The 20,776-nt window shown below is 48.1% G+C and overlaps 3 protein-coding genes across 5 annotated transcripts in view; 2 read left to right on the forward strand and 1 right to left on the reverse strand.

The window, feature by feature from the left end:
• The first annotated feature begins 250 nt into the window (after nucleotides 1-250).
• bub1 (BUB1 mitotic checkpoint serine/threonine kinase) lies at nucleotides 251-15,198 on the forward strand. The gene is made up of 24 exons (XM_086190270.1): nucleotides 251-474; nucleotides 592-651; nucleotides 861-1,002; nucleotides 1,297-1,493; nucleotides 2,209-2,249; nucleotides 2,329-2,408; nucleotides 2,496-2,545; nucleotides 3,085-3,269; nucleotides 3,351-3,469; nucleotides 3,939-4,354; nucleotides 4,525-4,559; nucleotides 8,841-8,954; nucleotides 9,083-9,193; nucleotides 9,748-9,829; nucleotides 9,906-9,984; nucleotides 10,060-10,231; nucleotides 10,330-10,393; nucleotides 10,591-11,411; nucleotides 11,575-11,675; nucleotides 12,585-12,746; nucleotides 12,822-12,979; nucleotides 13,060-13,237; nucleotides 13,375-13,481; nucleotides 14,242-15,198. Exons 1-24 carry the CDS (start codon nucleotides 452-454, stop codon nucleotides 14,438-14,440), a joined length of 3,696 nt encoding a protein of 1,231 aa, XP_086046396.1. The 5' UTR covers nucleotides 251-451; the 3' UTR covers nucleotides 14,441-15,198.
• A 174-nt stretch (nucleotides 15,199-15,372) lies between these two features.
• On the forward strand, nucleotides 15,373-18,613 carry LOC147243440 (lactoylglutathione lyase-like). Of its 3 annotated transcripts, none has more exons than XM_086189264.1 (6): nucleotides 15,373-15,648; nucleotides 16,911-16,993; nucleotides 17,075-17,215; nucleotides 17,533-17,600; nucleotides 17,726-17,815; nucleotides 18,331-18,613. In XM_086189264.1, the coding sequence occupies exons 1-6, from the start codon at nucleotides 15,580-15,582 to the stop codon at nucleotides 18,423-18,425; spliced, it is 546 nt and encodes a 181-aa protein (XP_086045390.1). In that variant the 5' UTR covers nucleotides 15,373-15,579; the 3' UTR covers nucleotides 18,426-18,613. The 3 variants fall into 3 exon arrangements, with proteins under 3 accessions (XP_086045390.1, XP_086045391.1, XP_086045392.1); XM_086189265.1 differs by having other exon boundaries at nucleotides 15,582-15,714; XM_086189266.1 differs by lacking the exon at nucleotides 15,373-15,648 and adding an exon at nucleotides 15,731-15,878.
• A 1,050-nt stretch (nucleotides 18,614-19,663) lies between these two features.
• hey2 (hes-related family bHLH transcription factor with YRPW motif 2) overlaps nucleotides 19,664-20,776 on the reverse strand; it is a 4,221-nt gene continuing 3,108 nt past the window's right edge. The window contains exons 5-6 of the mRNA XM_086189149.1: nucleotides 20,694-20,775; nucleotides 19,664-20,265 (exon numbers count right to left, since the gene is read on the reverse strand). Of these exons, the coding sequence (XP_086045275.1) occupies nucleotides 19,664-20,265; nucleotides 20,694-20,775 (684 nt within the window). The remainder of the gene's footprint in view (nucleotides 20,266-20,693; nucleotide 20,776) is intronic.

Consider the following 20,776-nt stretch of genomic DNA (forward strand, 5'->3'; position numbering starts at 1 on the left):
ATGGACGGATGGATGAATGAGGAACTGGACCACCAGTTCTCGAAGAATAAAGTAACCCTTTGTTAAAGAGAACATGGTGAACTTTTATTTATTGCCTTTTTCTTTTAAACGTGCAGTGTTAATGGTGCCAATAAAACCTTTTTATGACTCTCTCTTTAACTGCATTTTTCTTCGTCTGTTTTATTTTGTCGTTGGTAATTTTTTGTCCCGGAAGCGTCGTCTCGGGTTAGGGGCGTGGCTTAATGACACGAAGTCGTTGCTGTTGGTCGAGCGCGAAATTTCAAATGTCGTCGCGAGAGCAGCAGGAAGTCGGAAGATTTAACGATGGAATCTGTGTAAGTCGCGAAGAACATCGGCGGGATCACATCGATCGACCCTAAACTGCTGGGATTAGCGCACTGTTCCTGGTTTGATTGATCGATCGATCGATCGATCTATCGATTGAAGTGAAATGGACGTCGCCACGTATTTACAGTGAGTCTGCGCGAGCTGCTCGAACACGCTGGCGTCAGCGGTACTGACGTCCGTCTGAATTCCAACTCATTTTCAGGCCCTTGGCAACTGCTGATGGACACACATTGGTTCTTACAGGTGTTTCGAAAGCAGTTTGAGCGCCTACACAGGAGACGACCCCCTGGACCCCTGGGACAAGTGAGTCCTCTCAAGCTAACTAGCCAACGTGTTGTTCCTGATCCAGGAACCGTCCTGAAGTTCCACCCGGCAAGCAGTGCCAGAACTGCGCTGGTTGATTAAAGAAGAGCTGTTTTTGCGATCGACGTTCTTAAATATTTTTGAATTGTTTTTCTTTTTAAAAGAAGCTGAACAACCTGTGTGTGTGTGTGTGTGTGTGTGTGTGTCAGGTTTGTGGAGTACCTGGAGCAAAGGCTACCTGCAGACGGCAGCACCGGCATGTCGCTGGTGTTGGACAGTCTTGTTCAGAGATTTCTGGGTGCTGAGCGTTACGCAGATGACATCAGATATGTGAACTACTGCATCAAATGTGTGAGTCGGACTGTAGCATGTCGCTAGTGAAGGTCAGCTGGAGGCTTTTTATCATGAGTGCAACTTCACTACTATGAAATCTGCTCTCTGGCACAAAAACCTGACCTTGTTATGTATTTGTACCAGTACTAGCAGTATTCCTATTGGTGCTCTCAGTTCTGTACTAGCATTGATGTCAACATGGTGTCAGTACTCGTACATCAGTGCCCGTGTCCTGCTGACAATGTTGTTATTGGTGCTAGTTCACTGCTGTTGTGTGTCTCATTATTTGTTGATCTGAACTTGGGCTCCCAGGCTAGTTTTTATCCAGAGCCCATCGCGCTGTACAGCCACATCTACGGTAAAGGGGTCGGCACCAGGACGGCAGCCCTCTACTTGGCCTGGGCGCAGCAGTTTGAGCTCAAGGGAATGAATGACCAAGCAGATGCTGTTTATCAGAAAGCAGTGGAGAACCACGCCCAGCCAGCCGAAAGCGTGCTTCAGGAGTACAGGTAGAGTGAAGAAGCTTAAAGGGACAGTTCCCATGTTTTGGTGTTGAGTCCTGTTTGCTACTTAGCAATGATGATGTTGATTGGCAGAGTTCTGGCTCAGAACAGTCCTGCTTTCTCTGGAATAGCTCTGGAAATTTGGGCCCAGGTGCCATGAGGGACACTGAGGTCACACTCCAGAACGACCAGCTGACTCAGGTTCACTGAAAGTTCCTCCACAGTGCACATGAAGTGGATGTCAGTGAGCCTCGGTCAGCTTGTACACACGGGAGCGTGACCTCAGTGACCCTGCGTGTTGTCTTTGTTCAGTCAAGAACAACGGAATCAGACTCAACCTTTAAAAAGTAAATCCCTGTGAAGTGATACTTCCTCCAAGAAGAGCCTTTCTCCAGAATGCAGGAGGAGCCGGTCACGTATATTTAGCTTGAGGCTAACGGAGGCTGATGCTAACAGCAGCTAAACTGTCCAAGAGCCTCATTTTGCAAACCCTCCATGTCGTCCACAATAGAGCAACAAACCTTCCTGCATTCATGAGTCACAGAAGTTACGCAGGAGTGGAAAACATCTCAGTGAGCTTGACGCCAATGAGTGAGGAGTTGGGAGACAAAATACTCTATTTTGGGCAAAATATTATTTCAGTCAATGAATTGGACCGATTTTAGTGTTGAACAACATGGACCACAATGACTGTTGAGTAAAACTACACTTTGATCTGCAGGCAGTTCCAGACCAGAACCAGAGGTCAGACAGGAGCATCTGGTGAGGCTGGATTCACTCATTCACTCCAACATTTCATGTCCTGCCACCTTCATTCATTCATCTGTTGTTGTCCTGTTAGCCGGCAGTCAGACCCCTCTGCACAACTCCCTCCTTACCAACCAGATGTCCTCCCACAGAGAGCCTGCTGCTCACCTCAAGGTCTGTGTGTGTGTGTGTGTGTGTTTTGTTTTTCTGTGGCTTCATGTCCAATTTCCAATCTAACACACACCGTATCATCTGTTCCAGGCCTCGGTGGAGTGTCTGTCCAAGCCTCCTTCAAGTAAAACCACCATCATGTGAGTAACTCATCAGGACGTTAGCCAGCCGGGACATTTCTGACGGTCACTCATGTCAATTACGGGTTCTTGTGTGTAATCTCTCCAAGTTTTGTGAGCTAGCTGCCTGAAAATGCTGCTCATTCAGTCCGTTCACATGCACAGTCAAGCTAAGCGACAGCGACTGTTTGATCGGGTCTTTTAACTGGACACCGTTGGCGCGCTTCACATGAGCAGGGAGGCACCACGTCTTTCACCGCAGCATGTCTGCCTCCATGACACTCGCTGGCCACGTCACCTCGCAGCTGGCAGTCAGACGTTCGTCCACCTCACCCTAACCAGTGGTGGACTTCACGTGCCATGATGAGAACAACACCCCCCCCCCCCGCATCCCTAACTACAAGTCTTGATTATATCACCAGTTTGTTCTTTAGCTCTAAAATCTGTCTGGCCTCCTCAGCCAGATCGGCAACACTGATACTATCCATTTTAGGTGTTGAGCTCCTGCTCTACCGCCAGGAAACGCCATGTGACATCAACTGATGTGTGTTCACTTCCAGAGTTTCCCGTTCAGAGACGTCCGGAATGATTTCCTCCGGTCAGAGCTCCGGAGTTCAGGTGGTGTCTGCCTACATGAAGGAGGAACTCAAGTGTGAAGGATCAGAACTGTGCTTCGAAGAGGTCCGAGCAACCAAGTACTTCTGTAAGATGCGTGAGCGGCAGGAAAAGGAGCAAAGAGAAAAGAGTAAGGAGGATATTTAAGGCTGTGGACCAAAGTCCAAGATCCTCTAGTTACTAACTGCTGTCTCGTCTGGGTGTGCTGAAGAGGAGAAGATGCTGAGTGAGCAGAAGCAGGGAATCCTGAGCCTCCAGTGCATGTTGGAGCAGGTGAACCAGGAACTGGAGGCCTGTGGCGGTTTACCCAGTCACCTCCTGTCACAGCAGGTGAGACCGCCATTTCTGATCAGTTTGGAACTGCTGTTTGATAATGTGACAGTCCTTCACTCTCATAACTACAGAGTCCAGGTCTTTATAGGGCTGAAAATGTGGAAAGGTCCAATTTCTCAGGTAATCTGGAGAAGCTATAGCTACTTCCAAAGTCCACCCACTGCTGTGGCGAGTGGGTAAAGAGGGCGGGGATGTGATTGAATTATTCTGTGACAGTCAGCTCGCTGCTGCTGTCGGGCAAAAACTGCACCTCCTCCTAAGGTCCAGGTCACAACCTTTGAATACCGGCAGTATAAATGCACCGCATCTTGTCTGCCACCAATACGACCAGAAGAAGACAGAAGTTCCACTGTTACTGGGGGTGCTAACTTCCTGAGCACGAGCTGAGAGTGAAAGTCAAGTTTATAAATTGTAGCTTTAATAATATGAGATTATTCTAACACAGTGTTATTCTCTTTCCTCTCAGCCAAAGCTGCCTTTGGTAGAAACGACCACCACGGTGAACCCGAACCCTCCCCAGCAGTCGGTGGGGAGACCTCACCCTTCAAACCGTTTGAGCAGCAGGCGCTCGCTTGGCCTGAGTCTACACACCCAGCCGACCTTCACTTGTGAGTCTGCTGCGGTGCCAGAACCTCCTCAAAGTCAGAGCTGCGCCGGGGTGCCGGACACTAACATTGTGAGTTCAGAGCTTTCCCAGTGTGCCTCTGTCCGAGCTGACCACAGTTCACCAGAACCAAGGGCGACCTCGGCAGACCAAGTACGTGTGGTGCAGACCTCAGTGGTTCAGCAGAGTGACGGTGATGAGCAGACGAACTTGGCACTCCCACGGCCTGCTGACGGTCTCTGCCTGGATGGGCAGCAGCAGACCGCCACCTCACACCCGTGAGTACCAAAGTCTTGTGTGAGATGGTCATCTCCAGGTGCTTGTCCCTCTCAGCACCTGTGAGACCGTTCAAGAACAATGACTGCAACTTTACTCTCTCGTGTGGTTACTGTTTGATGGCATCTGAACATGGTTTCCTCCAGAAGCGCTGACTTTCATTTCCTTCCAGGGGCATCACCACGGAGCCGGATGAGAAACTGGATGGTGAGTAAAGCGGAGGGGCTGCCGGTCGGACGATAGATGCTCGCCAGCTGCATGACTGTCAAATCAAATCTTGTGGTGAAGAGGAAGAAACGAAATGCAAAAAGGCTCTAAATGGTCGAAGTCAGGTTTTAGTGACAGACACGAGCGCTAAAGGACCAAGTAACAAGTGAATACAGCGCTTTCATCAGGCGGGGAACAGGTTTGGTAGAAGTGGCGTAACTGGTAGAGACGTCTCAAAGCCTCTGAAAAGGTTTGAGTGCTGAAGTCTCTTGAAGAAAAATGGACAAAATGAGAGGTAAAATCAGATGTGGAGAATCAGTCAAGGATTTACAGTTCAGTGACGTTGAGGGTTAATGAGTTAATGGAAGTGAATGTTAATTTAACAGTTAGTGAGTGTTTAGTTAACGGTTGTTCAGTGTTTAGTAAACTGTTGGTCAGTGTTTAGTAAACTGTTGGTCAGTGTTAAGTAAACGGTTGGTCAGTGTTTAGTAAACGGTGAGTGAGTGTTTAGTAAACTGTTGGTCAGTGTTTAGTAAACGGTTGGTCAGTGTTTAGTGAACGGTTGGTCAGTGTTTAGTAAACGGTTGGTCAGTGTTTAGTAAACGGTGAGTGAGTGTTTAGTAAACTGTTGGTCAGTGTTTAGTAAACTGTTGGTCAGTGTTTAGTAAACGGTGAGTGAGTGTTTAGTTAACGGTGAGTGAGTTTTTAGTTAAGGGTGAGTGAGTGTCTAGTAAACTGTTGGTCAGTGTTTAGTAAACGGTGAGTGAGTGTTTAGTTAACGGTGAGTGAGTTTTTAGTTAAGGGTGAGTGAGTGTTTAGTAAACTGTTGGTCAGTGTTTAGTAAACGGCGAGTGAGTGTTTAGTAAATGGTTGGTCAGTGTTTAGTTAACGGTTGGTCAGTGCTTAGTAAACTGTTGGTCAGTGCTTAGTAAACTGTTGGTCAGTGTTGAGTAAACGGCGAGTGAGTGTTTAGTAAACGGTTGGTCAGTGTTTAGTAAACAGTTGGTCAGTGTTTAGTAAACGGTTGGTCAGTGTTTAGTAAAAGGTTGGTCAGTGTTTAGTAAACAGTTGGTCAGTGTTTAGTAAACAGTTGGTCAGTGTTTAGTAAACGGTTGGTCAGTGTTTAGTAAACAGTTGGTCAGTGTATAGTAAACGGTTGGTCAGTGTTTAGTAAACTGTTGGTCAGTGTTTAAACAGCGAGTGAGTGTTTAGTAAATGGTTGGTCAGTGTTAAGTTAACGGTTGGTAAGTGCTTAGTAAACTGTTGGTCAGTGTTTAGTTAACGGCGAGTGAGTGTTTAGTAAACGGTTGGTCAGTGCTTAGTAAACGGTTGGTCAGTGTTTAGTTAACGGCGAGTGAGTGTTTAGTTAACGGCGAGTGAGTGTTTAGTAAACGGTTGGTCAGTGTTAAGTTAACGGTTGGTAAGTGCTTAGTAAACTGTTGGTCAGTGTTTAGTTAACGGCGAGTGAGTGTTTAGTAAACGGTTGGTCAGTGCTTAGTAAACGGTTGGTCAGTGTTTAGTTAACGGCGAGTGAGTGTTTAGTTAACGGCGAGTGAGTGTTTAGTAAACGGTTGGTCAGTGTTAAGTTAACGGTTGGTAAGTGCTTAGTAAACTGTTGGTCAGTGTTTAGTTAACGGCGAGTGAGTGTTTAGTAAACGGTTGGTCAGTGCTTAGTAAACGGTTGGTCAGTGTTTAGTTAACGGCGAGTGAGTGTTTAGTTAACGGCGAGTGAGTGTTTAGTAAACGGTTGGTCAGTGTTAAGTTAACGGTTGGTAAGTGCTTAGTAAACTGTTGGTCAGTGTTTAGTTAACGGCGAGTGAGTGTTTAGTAAACGGTTGGTCAGTGTTAAGTTAACGGTTGGTAAGTGCTTAGTAAACTGTTGGTCAGTGTTTAGTTAACGGCGAGTGAGTGTTTAGTAAACGGTTGGTCAGTGCTTAGTAAACGGTTGGTCAGTGTTTAGTTAACGGCGAGTGAGTGTTTAGTTAACGGCGAGTGAGTGTTTAGTAAACGGTTGGTCAGTGTTTAGTAAACGGTTGGTCAGTGTTTAGTAAACGGTTGGTCAGTGTTTAGTAAACTGTTGGTCAGTGTTTAGTTAAACGGCGAGTGAGTGTTTAGTAAATGGTTGGTCAGTGTTTAGTAAACGGTTGGTCAGTGTTAAGTTAACGGTTGGTAAGTGCTTCGTAAACTGTTGGTCAGTGTTTAGTTAACGGCGAGTGTGTGTTTAGTAAACGGTTGGTCAGTGTTTAGTAAACGGTTGGTCAGTGTTTAGTAAACTGTTGGTCAGTGTTTAGTTAAACGGCGAGTGAGTGTTTAGTAAATGGTTGGTCAGTGTTTAGTAAATGGTTGGTCAGTGTTTAGTAAACAGTTGGTCAGTGTTTAGTAAACGGTTGGTCAGTGTTTAGTAAACTGTTGGTCAGTGTTTAGTAAACTGTTGGTCAGTGTTTAGTTAAACGGCGAGTGAGTGTTTAGTAAATGGTTGGTCAGTGTTTAGTAAACGGTTGGTCAGTGTTAAGTTAACAGTTGGTAAGTGCTTAGTAAACTGTTGGTCAGTGTTTAGTTAACGGCGAGTGTGTGTTTAGTAAACGGTTGGTCAGTGTTTAGTAAACGGTTGGTCAGTGTTTAGTAAACTGTTGGTCAGTGTTTAGTTAAACGGCGAGTGAGTGTTTAGTAAATGGTTGGTCAGTGTTTAGTTAACGGTTGGTCAGTGCTTCGTAAACTGTTGGTCAGTGTTTAGTTAACGGCGAGTGTGTGTTTAGTAAACTGTTGGTCAGTGCTTAGTAAACTGTTGGTCAGTGTTTAGTTAACGGTGAGTCAGTGTTTAGTAAACGGTTGGTCAGTGCTTAGTAAACTGTTGGTCAGTGTTTAGTAAACTGTTGGTCAGTGTTTAGTAAACTGTTGGTCAGTGTTAAGTAAACGGTTGGTCAGTGTTTAGTAAACGGTTGGTCAGTGTTTAGTAAACGGTGAGTGAGTGTTTAGTAAACTGTTGGTCTGTGTTTAGTAAACGGTTGGTCAGTCTTTAGTTAATGGTGAGTGAGTTTTTAGTTAACGGTGAGTGAGTGTTTAGTAAACTGTTGGTCAGTGTTTAGTAAACGGTGAGTGAGGGTTTAGTAAATGGTTGGTCAGTGTTTAGTAAATGGTTGGTCAGTGTTTAGTAAACGGCGAGTGAGTGTATAGTAAATGGTTGGTCAGTGTTTAGTTAACGGTTGGTCAGTGCTTAGTAAACTGTTGGTCAGTGTTTAGTAAACGGCGAGTGAGTGTTTAGTAAACGGTTGGTCAGTGTTTAGTAAACAGTTGGTCAGTGTTTAGTAAATGGTTGGTCAGTGTTTAGTAAACGGTGAGTGAGTGTTTAGTAAACTGTTGGTCAGTGTTTAGTTAACGGCGAGTGGGTGTTTAGTAAATGGTTGGTCAGTGTTTAGTAAACAGTTGGTCAGTGTTTAGTAAATGGTTGGTCAGTGTTTAGTAAATGGTTGGTCAGTGTTTAGTAAACGGTTGGTCAGTGCTTAGTAAACTGTTGGTCAGTGTTTAGTTAACGGCGAGTGTGTGTTTAGTAAACTGTTGGTCAGTGTTTAGTAAACGGTTGGTCAGTGTTTAGTAAACGGTTGGTCAGTGTTTAGTTAACGGTTGGTCAGTGCTTAGTAAACTGTTGGTCAGTGTTTAGTTAACGGCGAGTGTGTGTTTAGTAAACTGTTGGTCAGTGTTTAGTAAACTGTTGGTCAGTGCTTAGTAAACTGTTGGTCAGTGTTTAGTTAACGGCGAGTGTGTGTTAAGTAAACTGTTGGTCAGTGTTTAGTAAACTGTTGGTCAGTGTTTAGTTAACGGCGAGTGTGTGTTAAGTAAACTGTTGGTCAGTGTTTAGTAAACTGTTGGTCAGTGTTTAGTTAATGATGAGTGAGTGTTTAGTAAATGGTTGGTCAGTGCTTTGTAAACTGTTGGTGAGTGTTTAGTTAACGGCGAGTGAGTGTTTAGTAAACGGTTGGTCAGTGCTTAGTAAACGGTTGGTCAGTGTTAAGTTAACGGTTAGTGAGTCTTTAGTTAAAGGTTAGTGAACAGTCCAGTTAAGACGGGAGGAAACACTGGGGAGTTCGGGGAGGGGTCACAAAGAGCCTTCATACTTGGGTGCTGATGAGGCAGAAGTTCTTCTTCAGCAGTCTTGCGTGTACCTGAGCATGTGAACTTCTGTGAAAGTGATACTGAGAATCTTGGACTCACATGCCTGACCTGTTTGCAGCACCATCGTCTTCCTGGTTATTTCCAATGTCTCTTCTTTTTTGTCTGTCTCAGTGTCTCATGGGGGGAACCGGTCTCACATCACTCCTAACAGCTCACTTGGATTCGTTCAGGCCACGCCTTCAAGGGTGCTGCCGTCACCCACTGTAAACACTCGTGAGGCGCTGGGTGAGCTGTCCTCTTCTCTGCTAGTGTGGGCGGACCTTCTTCATTGTCCATCTTCCTCTAATGTTGCCTCGCTTCTCTCCCTCTTCCCTCTATCATGCCTTGGCTCTCTCCTACTATCCTTGTTCCAGATGTGATCATGGACATGTTTCAGGCGCCGACGCTCCTCGAGGACCCTTTCAAAATCACGTCAGCATTCCATGTCGCTGAGACAGCCTTTCATGATGGGTACATCAGAAATGGTCAGTAAGCTCGAAGTCATGCTTCATTCAGAGAGTCCATTTGGCCTCTCCAGTACTCGCTACCAGGAGTACTCAGCTCACTGAGGTGTTTCTGCCTCCTCCGTCACTTCTTAGTGACTCCAGAATGCAGGAAGATCCAGCCACGTATATTTAGCTTGAAGCTAACAGAGACTGATCCTAACAGCAGCTAAACTGTTCAGACACATCTGGTCAGCAACTCTCCAGGTGGTCTGGTAGAATCCAGGTCTCCTTGATCCAGCTGGAGGATCAGGGATCCACCAACACCTGGACTGGAGATTGAAACTAGCAAGAATAAATCAAAATACTTGTTGCGTGTTTGCTATGCAGCTGGTGCATTGGGTCAACTCTGCTCAGATAAGCCTTAGGGACGAGCCTGTACTTACTTCACTTGGTGACATCATCATTTTTTACCTCTCAGACGGAAACATTGCATGAGAAAACCTCAGTTATTCAGATGAGCCAGTGATTCCTACTAGTTGACTTCTGCTGCTTTTACCAGTGAAGCAGATTTTTCTTTTGACAATGATTTTAAGGAGACCCATCGCTGTTGGCGAAGCCTGTTGCCACTGCGCCGTTCACCATCTTCCAGGATGACGATGACAAAGAAAATGTCAGGTAAACTCAGTTCATTTGTCTTCATATACATATTTTCAGTTAGACACTCATTGTGTCTCTGTTGTGTTGCCACTAGCTCTGCTTCTGCAGTGGAGAAGTCTAAACCAATCAGAGCTCTGGCTGAAATCCAGGTGACGAGACCAGACAAAACCAACGTGAGTATAAACCCAACTCACCTTCACGAAGATGCTGAGCACAAAACAAACAGGTGCGATGCTCTGGTTGTCCAGGAGACTCCTCTGGATCTGGCGCCGGATGAGAGCACCATGTGGGGCATTCGCTACAACTCCCTCCACTCGCTAGCCGCTTGTCCCAACAGCACCACAGACTTCGCTATGCTGGCCCAGTTTGTGTCGACTCCCTTCACACATAAAACCCCCATCAATTTCTTCCAGGACCAAGGTACCAAAGAACCGTCACTCCCCCTCGGGCTCATGGGGCTCAGTAGCGTGTTGTGGTACTGGTCATTAAATCCCAGAATATCTACTTTGACTCTGCAGACAACTGTGATGGCGGCGATGCTGATGACAATGCTTTTACCAGACGGCAGCCAAAAAAACTCAGGTACCGATCTCTCTCACTGCGGTCTTGTTGGGATAATTAACACGGTTATATTTTTCTGAGTGTCAAGAACTCCTCAGAGCCAGACAAGCGCTTAGCTTAGCATCATGTATGGTAGTGGGTGGGAAGTGTTGGCATACCTCTGTACCTTGACTGTATCCATGTGGTGATGGTGTCATGAGTCTCTACCCCTCCCCCAGCCCCATCATAGAACAGAGTCCACTCTCTGAAACAGCCGTCAGCCAGCTCGCCCCCTCCTTGGCCACACAAGGCACTATCGTAGGTGAGGGGCTCGCCGCGGCTCCCCACTGTCTGACCACCTCCTCCACCCTGGTGCAACCACCTCCTCCAGGGCTGCTGTCCTTCAGGGACCAGACGCTCTGCCCCTGTGACTCTTCGGCCCCCAGGGCCGCAGGACCTACCTGGGAGGTACACGCTAGCCCAGAGAAGCTCCCTGAACCGGCCTCTCTGACCCCCCAAAGACCTGAGAGTGTAGTTCAAATCAGACAGGAGGCGTTCACCATCATGGAGGATTCTGGAAACTCCACCTACCCAGAACAAGCGTATAAATCCACCACCAATGTTCCCATGAGTCCTGAGTGCCCTCTTAAACCCGACTGGCCATCCATCAGAAGTCCCCAGGTCACAGTTGAGCCAGACCTAGATGCCTTCCTGAGTCCGTGCCGGCTCAAGATGAGGGACACTGTCCCCACCAAGAGCCTGGATGTCCCCATGAGTCCAGAACAGCTGCACCACGATGATCCCATGAGCACAGTGCGGCCGCCGCAGTTCGGTGCTGTGGATGAACCCATGATGAGTCCTGGCAGAGACCTGTGGAACAGCACCAACTTGTCCTTGCAGAAATGTCCAGGACCGGTCCAGCTGCTATCAGACCCCTGGGACAATGGACTGATCTCACATCTGTTGTCAACTGTGACCCCTCCTCTCACCTCTCACCCTCGCTGTATCACCTGGATGCGCAACATCCCCACCATCACCCCCAAAATGACCATCAGCATAGGTAAGGACAACAGCTCTCTAACACCTCCAGCCTCCCCCCTCGCTGTGAGCCTGGCTCTACATTTAGCTTTATTCTAATCTGTTTAGCCTAGCTTAGCATAAAGACTGGGCACATGGCGAGATGGTCCACCCGACTGTTCGACTGAGAATGTTTTCTCTGACAGGAAAGGCATCCCTACGAGTGGACTGCGTCCTTGGTGAAGGTGCTTTTGCTACTGTTTATCAAGCCACTGACCCCGAGACATCTGAGAAGATGGTTCTGAAGGTGAGACAAGAGTGAACCCAGATGAATGAAAGATGGAACCCAACAACACTGCTGTTCTCAGACAGTGAAAAGAAATCCTAAAAAAATTGCAAATAAATCTTCTCCTCCATGCTACATTGGAGAACTGACACCAATGCTAGTTAGCTTAGCACAATGACTGGTAGTGGGTAGGAAGTGTTAGCATCAGCTAGCTCAGGTCCAGGTTAGCTAGCTTAGCACAATGGCTGGTAGTGGGTGGTAAGTGTTAGCATCAGCTAGCTCAGGTCCAGGCTAGTTAGCATAGCCCAATGGCTGGTAGTGGGTGGAAGTGTTAGCATCAGCTAGCTCAGGTCCAGGATGCTGGTGTGTCCAGCAGGAATCCTCCTCCTCCTCATCATCAGTAGCAGCAGTCGCTCTTCTAGTCCTCAACAAACCTTTGGTTCTGTTGACCCAGGTTCCAGTGTAGCTTTGGAGGTGCTGCGTCAAATCACTGCTCCCAGTCAGGAAAGTAGTTCCGGCTACGTGTCTGATTCTACCACTACAACGTCTCCTCATGTTAAACTGGTGTTCATCACCAAAGTTACACACAACCCTCCTGATATTAATGCAGGCAGAGAGGGAGCTACGCTAACACTTCCCACCCACTACCAGTCATTGTGCTAAGCTAACTGGCCTGGGTCTATCTGTAGAACCACTGGTGAACCTTTGTCAGATCTGTGTATGTCATTATCCAGCAGCAGTTTGCTTATTTCCTCGTCTTTAGCACCAGACCAGTGCCATTGTTGTTACAATGAACTTAAAAAAAGCGAACAAATATGTCTGCAGCTGAGTTTGAAAGATTAATAAACTGTAATTATGAAGTGTTTTATAGAAATGTGTAGAAACAAATGTTCAGTGTTGTGCTCAGTGAATGTCTGATGGTCGCCACAGGTTCAGAAACCTGCCAATCCCTGGGAGTTCTACATCAACACTCAGCTGGACGCTCGGCTGCCGCCTGGTGTCCGCCACCTGTATAGCAGCATCAGCTCGGCTCACCTCTTCAACAATGGCAGCGTGCTGCTTGGCGAGCTTCACAACTACGGCACTCTGCTGGTGCGTTCACGTGTCACATGACCCACAGGCTGCAGTCGTAGAGGTCATAGGAGTCAACTGTGGCGTGTCTTTCAGAATGCAGTGAACATCTACAAAGGTCTGAGTGATAAAGTGATGCCACAGCCTCTCGTCATCTACTTCACCATCTGCATCCTGCACATGGTGGAGCAGCTGCACGCCATCCACATCATCCACGCCGACATCAAACCCGATAACTTCATGTTGGGTCAGAGGTGACCGCGCACGCACACACACTTGCGCGCAGAGTCTCTGTTGTGCGATCAGAGTTGCTCACTGTCTGGTTGTGTTCCAGGTTCCTGGAGAACAAGAGTTTTGAGGCCGCGAACGTGGACCACGGTCTGGCCCTCATTGACCTGGGCCAGAGCATTGACATGGAGCTGTTCCCAGAAGGCACTGCTTTCACCGCCAGGTGTCTGACCTCAGGCTTCCAGTGTACTGAGATGCTGAGCAGGAAACCGTGGAACTACCAGGTGAGGCAGCGTCTGAGTTCAGATGTCTTTCTTCTGTACGGTGAACCGCACGTGCGTGCGTGCGTTTGTGTGTGTGTGTGTGTGTGTGTGTGTGTGTGTGTGTGTGTCATCACGTGAATCTTGCTGCTGTCTTCCAGACTGACTACTTCGGAATAGCGGCGACGGTCTACTGCATGCTGTTCGGGACATACATGCAGGTTGTTAATGACGGTGGCGTGTGGAGGACAAACGCCGTATTCAGAAGGTAATTCCGGAGTTGTGACCTCAGATAACATCGACACCACTTGATCCTGAAGTCGCTGAGCGTCTGGCTAGACGAGCCTCTGGGAGACTCTGTTTTCAGAGGCTTCTCTTTGCACTCATACTGACTCCTCCCAAACATGGTGGAGGGGCGGAGCCTGAGTCAGGGACAGCGCCATGTTGGGTCAGATCTGTGTGATATTTTGCCTTGGGTTTGGAGAGGAATGATCGTACTCCAGTTGGAACCATTTTCTTCCTCTTAACCAAACATTCAGAATTTTTTTTGAATTGAAAGACAAAACATGGATAGAAACCAAAGACCTGAAAATCTTATTTGGGAACAAAGGGTCCTCATGTGTTTTTATGACTGGCCGGCGCGTCTCTCGAAGGAGTGACGCATTTCTTTGCTGGTCAACATGTCACCGTGATAAAAGCTGTTGATCCTGCTGCCAGGTCCTCGAGCCATGAAACACATAATAAAGCACTTCTGCTTTTATTTTGAAGGCTGGGTCACTGCAGGGGAAGAGATTTTGTTGGTGACTGATCCAGGATCAGGTCTGTGGAGCCAGGCAAAAAACATTCAAAGCTTTGGGATTATTATATTTACAGTGGACGTGAGTTCGAGTCCCGGCCCTTGTCTCTTGTGATGCATCGTCCTGTCACTCATGTGGGTCCTGCATCGTCTGAGAAGGTCTGATCTGAGACCTGCAGGGTCTGCATGCCGTGTGACATCACTAACTCAGTCGTCGTGTTCTGTCGCTCAGGAACCCTCACTGTGATTTGTGGCTGGACTTGTTCCACACGCTGCTGAACGTTCCAGACTGCAGATCTCTGCCGAGCCTGCGGAACCTTGGCCACAGGCTGGTGTCGGTCCTGCAGCAGAACTACAGCAGCAAGTTGCCGTCGCTGAAGAGCCGCCTGGTCGTGCTGCTGCTGGAGGGCCGCAAGACGGGCCGGAGATGATGGCGAGCCTTCATCATCATCATCATCATCATCATCATCACGCCGTCTCTCCTCTCCCCACCCGGACCGTGCTCGGTTTTAGAGTTCAACACGCGTGATGTCATGATGCTGTTCAGCCGCGGTCTTTTTGTTTTGGTGAAGAATAAAAGGAGTGTAAAGGATCCTGGTTCATGACCAGCTCACCTTTTTGTTTGTTGTGATACGATTGGTTCTAAAATTGTCTCCCAGATTTTTGTCGTTATTGTACACCTTTACTGTCACAACAAACACGAGCTTCTGCAGCACCGCTGATTTACTAGCAACTGCAAAGTTCTGCGTCTCAGTCAAGCAGAGGAAGTATTTTAATATCATGAGTAAATGAGGAGCTGAAATCTTCCCTGCGTACTAAAAGTGTTGCTCACTCGCATTCACACCTGGAGCGAGGCTGACAAACATCGCTGTCTCCTCGATGCTGCAGAGCTGATTTGTACTTCAGCAGCCTGTCTCCAGAGAGGTGGTGGTCATTCGAGCTACATAAGCTAGCATCAATACCTGGAGTTCACTTGGAATCTTTCATTCTTCCACTGAGCTCAGGCCATCTGGTGGTGCTGCTTTCAAGTTCCTCAAGCTGGGTGGGAAATCTCAGATCTTCGCAAGTTGAACGAGGGTTCTACTAAGCTGAAGTTTAACATTTGCTAACAGTAACTTTCATGTTACCGATTAAAGGTTTTATTCTGCTTGAAGCATCTGATAAGGTTGTAAGGAGTGTGTGTGTGTTTTATTTATTATACCCATATAAGCTGTATTTATTTCAGCTCTTTAATAAGAAACTTCTAGAGTCCTGAAGAATTACATCATGGCTGCTACTGTCATTCATGCAGAAGTAACAACATTCCTGGGTCTAGTCTAAGGTGTGTGTGTGGGGGGCGTGTCTATATCTTTGTGACGTGTCCAGACCTGCAGCTGCAGTGTTTCTGCCTGATAAACATCTCCAGGTTCAGTCTGCTGAGAAACGATCAGCAGTTTCAGTTAGAAAAAAGTCTTATTCTTAGCACCGTTTTAGATTGTTATTGAAAAGCTGATTTTCCGAGCAATACATGAAGGCAGCACAGGCCAGGCCACAAGAATCCAGGTAGCCTGCACTGTGGGATCAGTGAGCTATGGCGGGGCGAGGTCTGTCAGACGATGATGTGGCTGCTGCCTGCAAGGAAGGAGACCCCAGAACCAAGGTGACTCGACCTCCTACCATCTTTGAATGAACTTGATCTAACTTGATTACCTGGACACGGACGCAGGTGAGGCGCCAAAGCTGTGATGTCAAACCTGTCGGCTGAAACAACGACAGCCCTGCAAGACGACTCACGTGCTAGACATTTCTAGAAGTTCTCAAATTCTCTTCAAGGATGTAAATGTCCTTGACCACGTCTTGGAGGGGAATGAGTCACTTTCTACATTTAAAGTAAGGCTATTCACAAGCTACTAACATCTTTCACAGAGTCTCTTATTGTCCATCTCCAGAGGCACACAAGAAGATAGAGACCCAGGCTAGTTAGCTTAGCACAGTGACTGGTAGTGGGTGGGAAGTGTTAGCGTAGCTGCGTCTCTGCCTGCATTACTATCAGGAGGGTTGTGTGTAACCTTGGTGATGAACACCAGTTTAGCATGAGGAGACGTTGTAGTGGTAGAATCAGACACGTAGCCGGAACTACTTTCCTGACTGGGAGCAGTGATTTGACGCAGCACCTCCAAAGCTCCACTGGAACTTGGGTCAACAGAACCAAAGGTTTGTTGAGGACTAGAAGAGCGACTGCTGCTACTGATGATGAGGAGGAGGAGGATTCCTGCTGGACACACCAGCATCCTGGACCTGAGCTAGCTGATGCTAACACTTCCACCCACTACCAGCCATTGGGCTAAGCTAACTAGCCTGGACATGAGCTAGCTGATGCTAACACTTACCACCCACTACCAGCCATTGTGCTAAGCTAACTAGCCTGGACCTGAGCTAGCTGATGCTAACACTTCCCACCCACTACCAGTCATTGGGCTAAGCTAACTAGCCTGGACCTGAGCTAGCTGATGTTAACACTTCCACCCACTACCAGCCATTGGGCTAAGCTAACTAGCCTGGACCTGAGCTAGCTGATGCTAACACTTCCCACCCACCACCAGTCATTGGGCTAAGCTAACTAGCCTGGACCTGAGCTAGCTGATGCTAACACTTCCCACCCACTACCAGCCATTGGGCTAAGCTAACCAGCATCCTGGACCTGAGCTAGCTGATGCTAATGCTTCCCACCCACTACCAGCCATTGGGCTAAGCTAACTAGCCTGGACCTGAGCTAGCAGATGCTAACGCTTCCCACCCACGACCAGACATAGAGCTAAGCTAACCAGCCTGGGTCTCAAATTCTTGTTTCTTTAAAGAACACTTACATTTCTGGTGACCTTTATTCTTGGTTCTGTTCCCTGGATGGTCTGGTCTCTGCAGGATTACATGATGCAGCAGACGATGCTGAGGGTCAAAGATCCATTACGATCTCTGCAGTTCTACACCAGAATCCTGGGCCTGACGTGAGTCTGGAGCACAATGAATCTCATCGTCCCAAGAGCTCGGGACCCCCATGAAGTGTTGTGTTCCTCTGGGTTATTCAGGTTGCTCCAGAAAATCGACTTCCCTTCAATGCGTTTCACTCTCTACTTCCTGGGTTACGAGGACAAGTCGGACATCCCGACTGACATTAGTGAGCGGACAGCGTGGACGTTCTCTCGCCGAGCGACTCTAGAACTCACACAGTATGTAAACACTGCGGAAACTCTGAAATTGATTTTTTTTTTACTCTCTATACGACTACAAAAACAGGATCTGGAGCTCGTTTAGCTCCCTGGTTCCAGTCACTGGAATTCCAGTGGACATGCCCATTTTTAGGGGACATCTCTTATTGATCCTTGTCTCCAGAACCAGACAAGAAGACAGAGACACTTTGCCAGCTTGCTTAGTCCAATGACCTGTGAACGGTGGAAGTGTTAGCATGGCTCTACTGCCACTGCCACAGGGTTCTGCCCTCTAGAACTCTGTTCCTGACGGTGTCTCTGTGTTCTGGTGGTTTCAGTAACTGGGGCTCAGAGTCTGATCAAAGTCTGTCTTATCACAACGGGAACAATCAACCTCAAGGATTTGGTGAGATGCTTCCTACACAAAGATGACAACATGATCAACTTCCTGTTTGTTAACTTCCTCCTCATCATCTCCAACCCTGTGACCGTGAAGCTGCGTTCTGTTCGTGACCCTCCGTCTCGCTGCAGGTCACATCGGCATCGCCGTCCCTGATGTTCAGGCTGCCTGTGAGTTTTTTGACAAACAAGGGGTGACGTTCGTCAAGAAACCAGATGCAGGTGAGAGCTGGTGAAAGACGCGGGCTCGGCTCGTGGTCCAGACTGGTTCTGGGTTCTGGTGATCTGGTGCTGCCAACAGCTGGAATGCTAGTTATTAATCATACAAATGTATTTAGTGTTGTCGTTGCAGTGCTACTATGCGGTATTTCTACAGCTCCTCTGCTGCCCTCAAGTGGCCAAAAAAAATCGACTGTTCCGATTTAACAAGATATTTGATTTTCAAAAGATCAATAATTGAAGAATTATAAATGTTATCTTGTCATTTTTTCTTTTTCTTTGAAACATTCATTTTCATTTGTTGGAAATGAAAATGAATGAAACTTGTGAAGCTCCAAGTAAACGATGTGAAATGGAACAAAACATTGCACCAAAAAAGACCCGGAGCAATGTTTTCTGAATGGATTGATCCAGAGCGCTGCTGTGTCTCATTTGATGAGAGAGACACTGCCAACCAGCAGGGGGCGCTCAGTCAGCTGGTGTCCCTCATATCGTGGCTGTGTGTCCTCTGGTTGCAGGTAAAGTCAAAGGTCTGGCCTTCATCCAGGATCCTGACGGCTACTGGATTGAGATTTTCAGTCCTGACAAGATGGCGTCGATCATGTCTCCGTAGAGGAGACGTCGGCGTGGCGGTACAAGGATAGAAGACGGCGTCCGTGTGACAGCTCATCATAACTCATAGGAACAAATGCTCTGCACGATTCTTGAGTCACGGCCTCTTCACGAAGCCACCGTATCCCTCCACCAACCGGAGTCCTTCCATGTTTGTCAGACGGCAGAAACGTTTAATAAAAGTGTGTCAGCGTCTCTTTGGTGGACCGGAGCTCAATGTTCTCTAAAATCATCCAGGAGACAATTGAGGAAGGAGGCCACAGTGACCTTTGACCTCTGATCATAATAAGTGAGTGGAAATGATCTGCTTGTCATCGCAACCTCCGACCTTTGCCCACCAAAAATGTTTTCAAGTCATCCTGGAGTCCCGGTGGAGGTTTGACCTCCCGTCAGAAAACATCTTTGAACGTCCACTTTTCTGGGCCGCAGACAAAACTGGCCGTCGACCTTGAACTGGTGCAAAGGCTTGAAATGCGTTTCATGAAGTCACTGTGACCTTTGACCCTCATGCCATGTGATGATGCATGTGACAGCTCTTATTTCATGTTCAACCTCAGTTATGAAGTTTTACACAACAAAAGAGGCGAAGGATCTACGATGGCCGCTCTGTAGTCCACCTACAGAACATTGTAGTTCCATGAGGAACATGGCCGTCACTGGTTCGGTAGAGAGTAGCACCACTGTCCTCTTCTGTCTCCTTTCAACTTCTCCTGTCCACCCTCACTTGACCCCGTGACCTTTTCCATCAGGTAAAGGATGAGTGGACAGCAGACGGAGGGACAGATGGATCTGGCCAGAGTTGGAGAGTCTCATCGTTCAACATTGGACTATGAGTCCAGCGGGAATACTTTCATTGTTCAGAACCAGAGCAGAACCAGAGCAGAACCAGAGCAGAACCAGAGCAGAACCAGAGCAGAACCAGAGCAGAACCAGAGCAAATGCGTTGTCACCTGAGACGATGAAACTCAGTTTTATTTTCAGTGAAACATTCAGACGTCCACAACAAACAGAGGGGCAGTGATGATGCGTGTGTGTGTGTGTGTGTGTGGGGGGGGGGGGGGGGCAGTGATGATGCGTGTGTGTGTGGGGGGGGGGGCAGTGATGATGCGTGTGTGTGAGGGGGGGGCAGTGATGATGCGTGTGTGTGGGGGGGGCAGTGATGATGCGTGTGTGGGGGGGGGGTGTTAGAGGTGAACAAGTGACTGTGATTGACAGGCAGTAAAGGTGTCATCAGTGACATCAGAAAGCGCCGACCTCGGCTCCCCAGGGTCTGTAAGGTTTACTGCTGCTGGGGGGAGACTGGGAGGAGATGGGAGGGCTGGCAGTGGAGGGGAGGCGACGGGGGAGGGAGAAACCTCCGGCCAGTGCGATGGGAAACGACTGCATCGAGGCTGAGAGGGAGAGGAGAGAGGTGGAGAGAGGGGCGGGGCCACAGGGGAGCATGAGAGACGAGGAAGATGAGTCCGTGTGTAGCTCCGCCAGCCTCTGGGGGGCGCCACCACCAGCATCCAGGGCAACTCCAGAGAGCCCACTTAGTCTGTATGGTGCCATGGCGGCTGGCAGAGGTTGAAACGCTGCTGCAGCAGCCATCGTCCAGTGGGTGGGGTGAAGGGGGTGGGGCAGCTGCTGCGGGGGGTGATGTGGTGAGTGGGACACTGCAGTGAAAGTGGCGGCATTGTGTTGAGAGGCACAGGAAGCGAGGTGGGAGAGGAGGCGTGAGTACAGCGAGTCGCCGGAGTCCAGGCCCTCCACGGTGCTCAGATAACGGGAAACCTCCATCACACACTCTCTGAAACCCAGAGACAGGAAGTCCAGCGCCAGAGCGTGAGCATCAAAATAACCTGCAGACACACAGACAGGAAGTCAGGGACAGGAAGTGACATAATCTCCATGGACCTGCTGGATGATTCGATTTTCTAATGTTTTTATAAACATTTGTTCGGCTGAGACGAGGCAACACAACGTTGTTGTTGGTTCAGAACCAGAATCTTCCAAGTAGTCATTGATTTCTCTGCGTGCTGCTACAGCTTTGCTAGGGTTCTCCGGCCTGCTCCAGCGGTTCCGTAGGTACCAGAGAACCTTCATATGAAGCTTCTCTGGTACGGAGGTCCAGGTTCTCATCTCAAACATGTTTGGCATTAAAGTGGATGTTCACGCCGACACGTTTGCTTGAAACAGTTTTGACAAGTTCCATTTTCACGATCAATGTGTATGCAAAAGGTACTCCGGACTACGCAGTCTTGTTCTCGGTTCTGTGGTGGTTCCGTACCTTTGCCTCTGGCAGCCTGCAGAAACTTCAGGTGGTCCACAGTCATCTGGAGAATCTCAGCCTTCTCCAGTTTGGCGGAACCC

Source organism: Aulostomus chinensis, chromosome 20 (assembly GCF_037954235.1).
Source record: "Aulostomus chinensis isolate RoL2024-O1b breed Wild chromosome 20, RoL_Achi_v1.0, whole genome shotgun sequence".
Classification (NCBI taxonomy): Eukaryota; Metazoa; Chordata; class Actinopteri; order Syngnathiformes; family Aulostomidae; genus Aulostomus; species Aulostomus chinensis.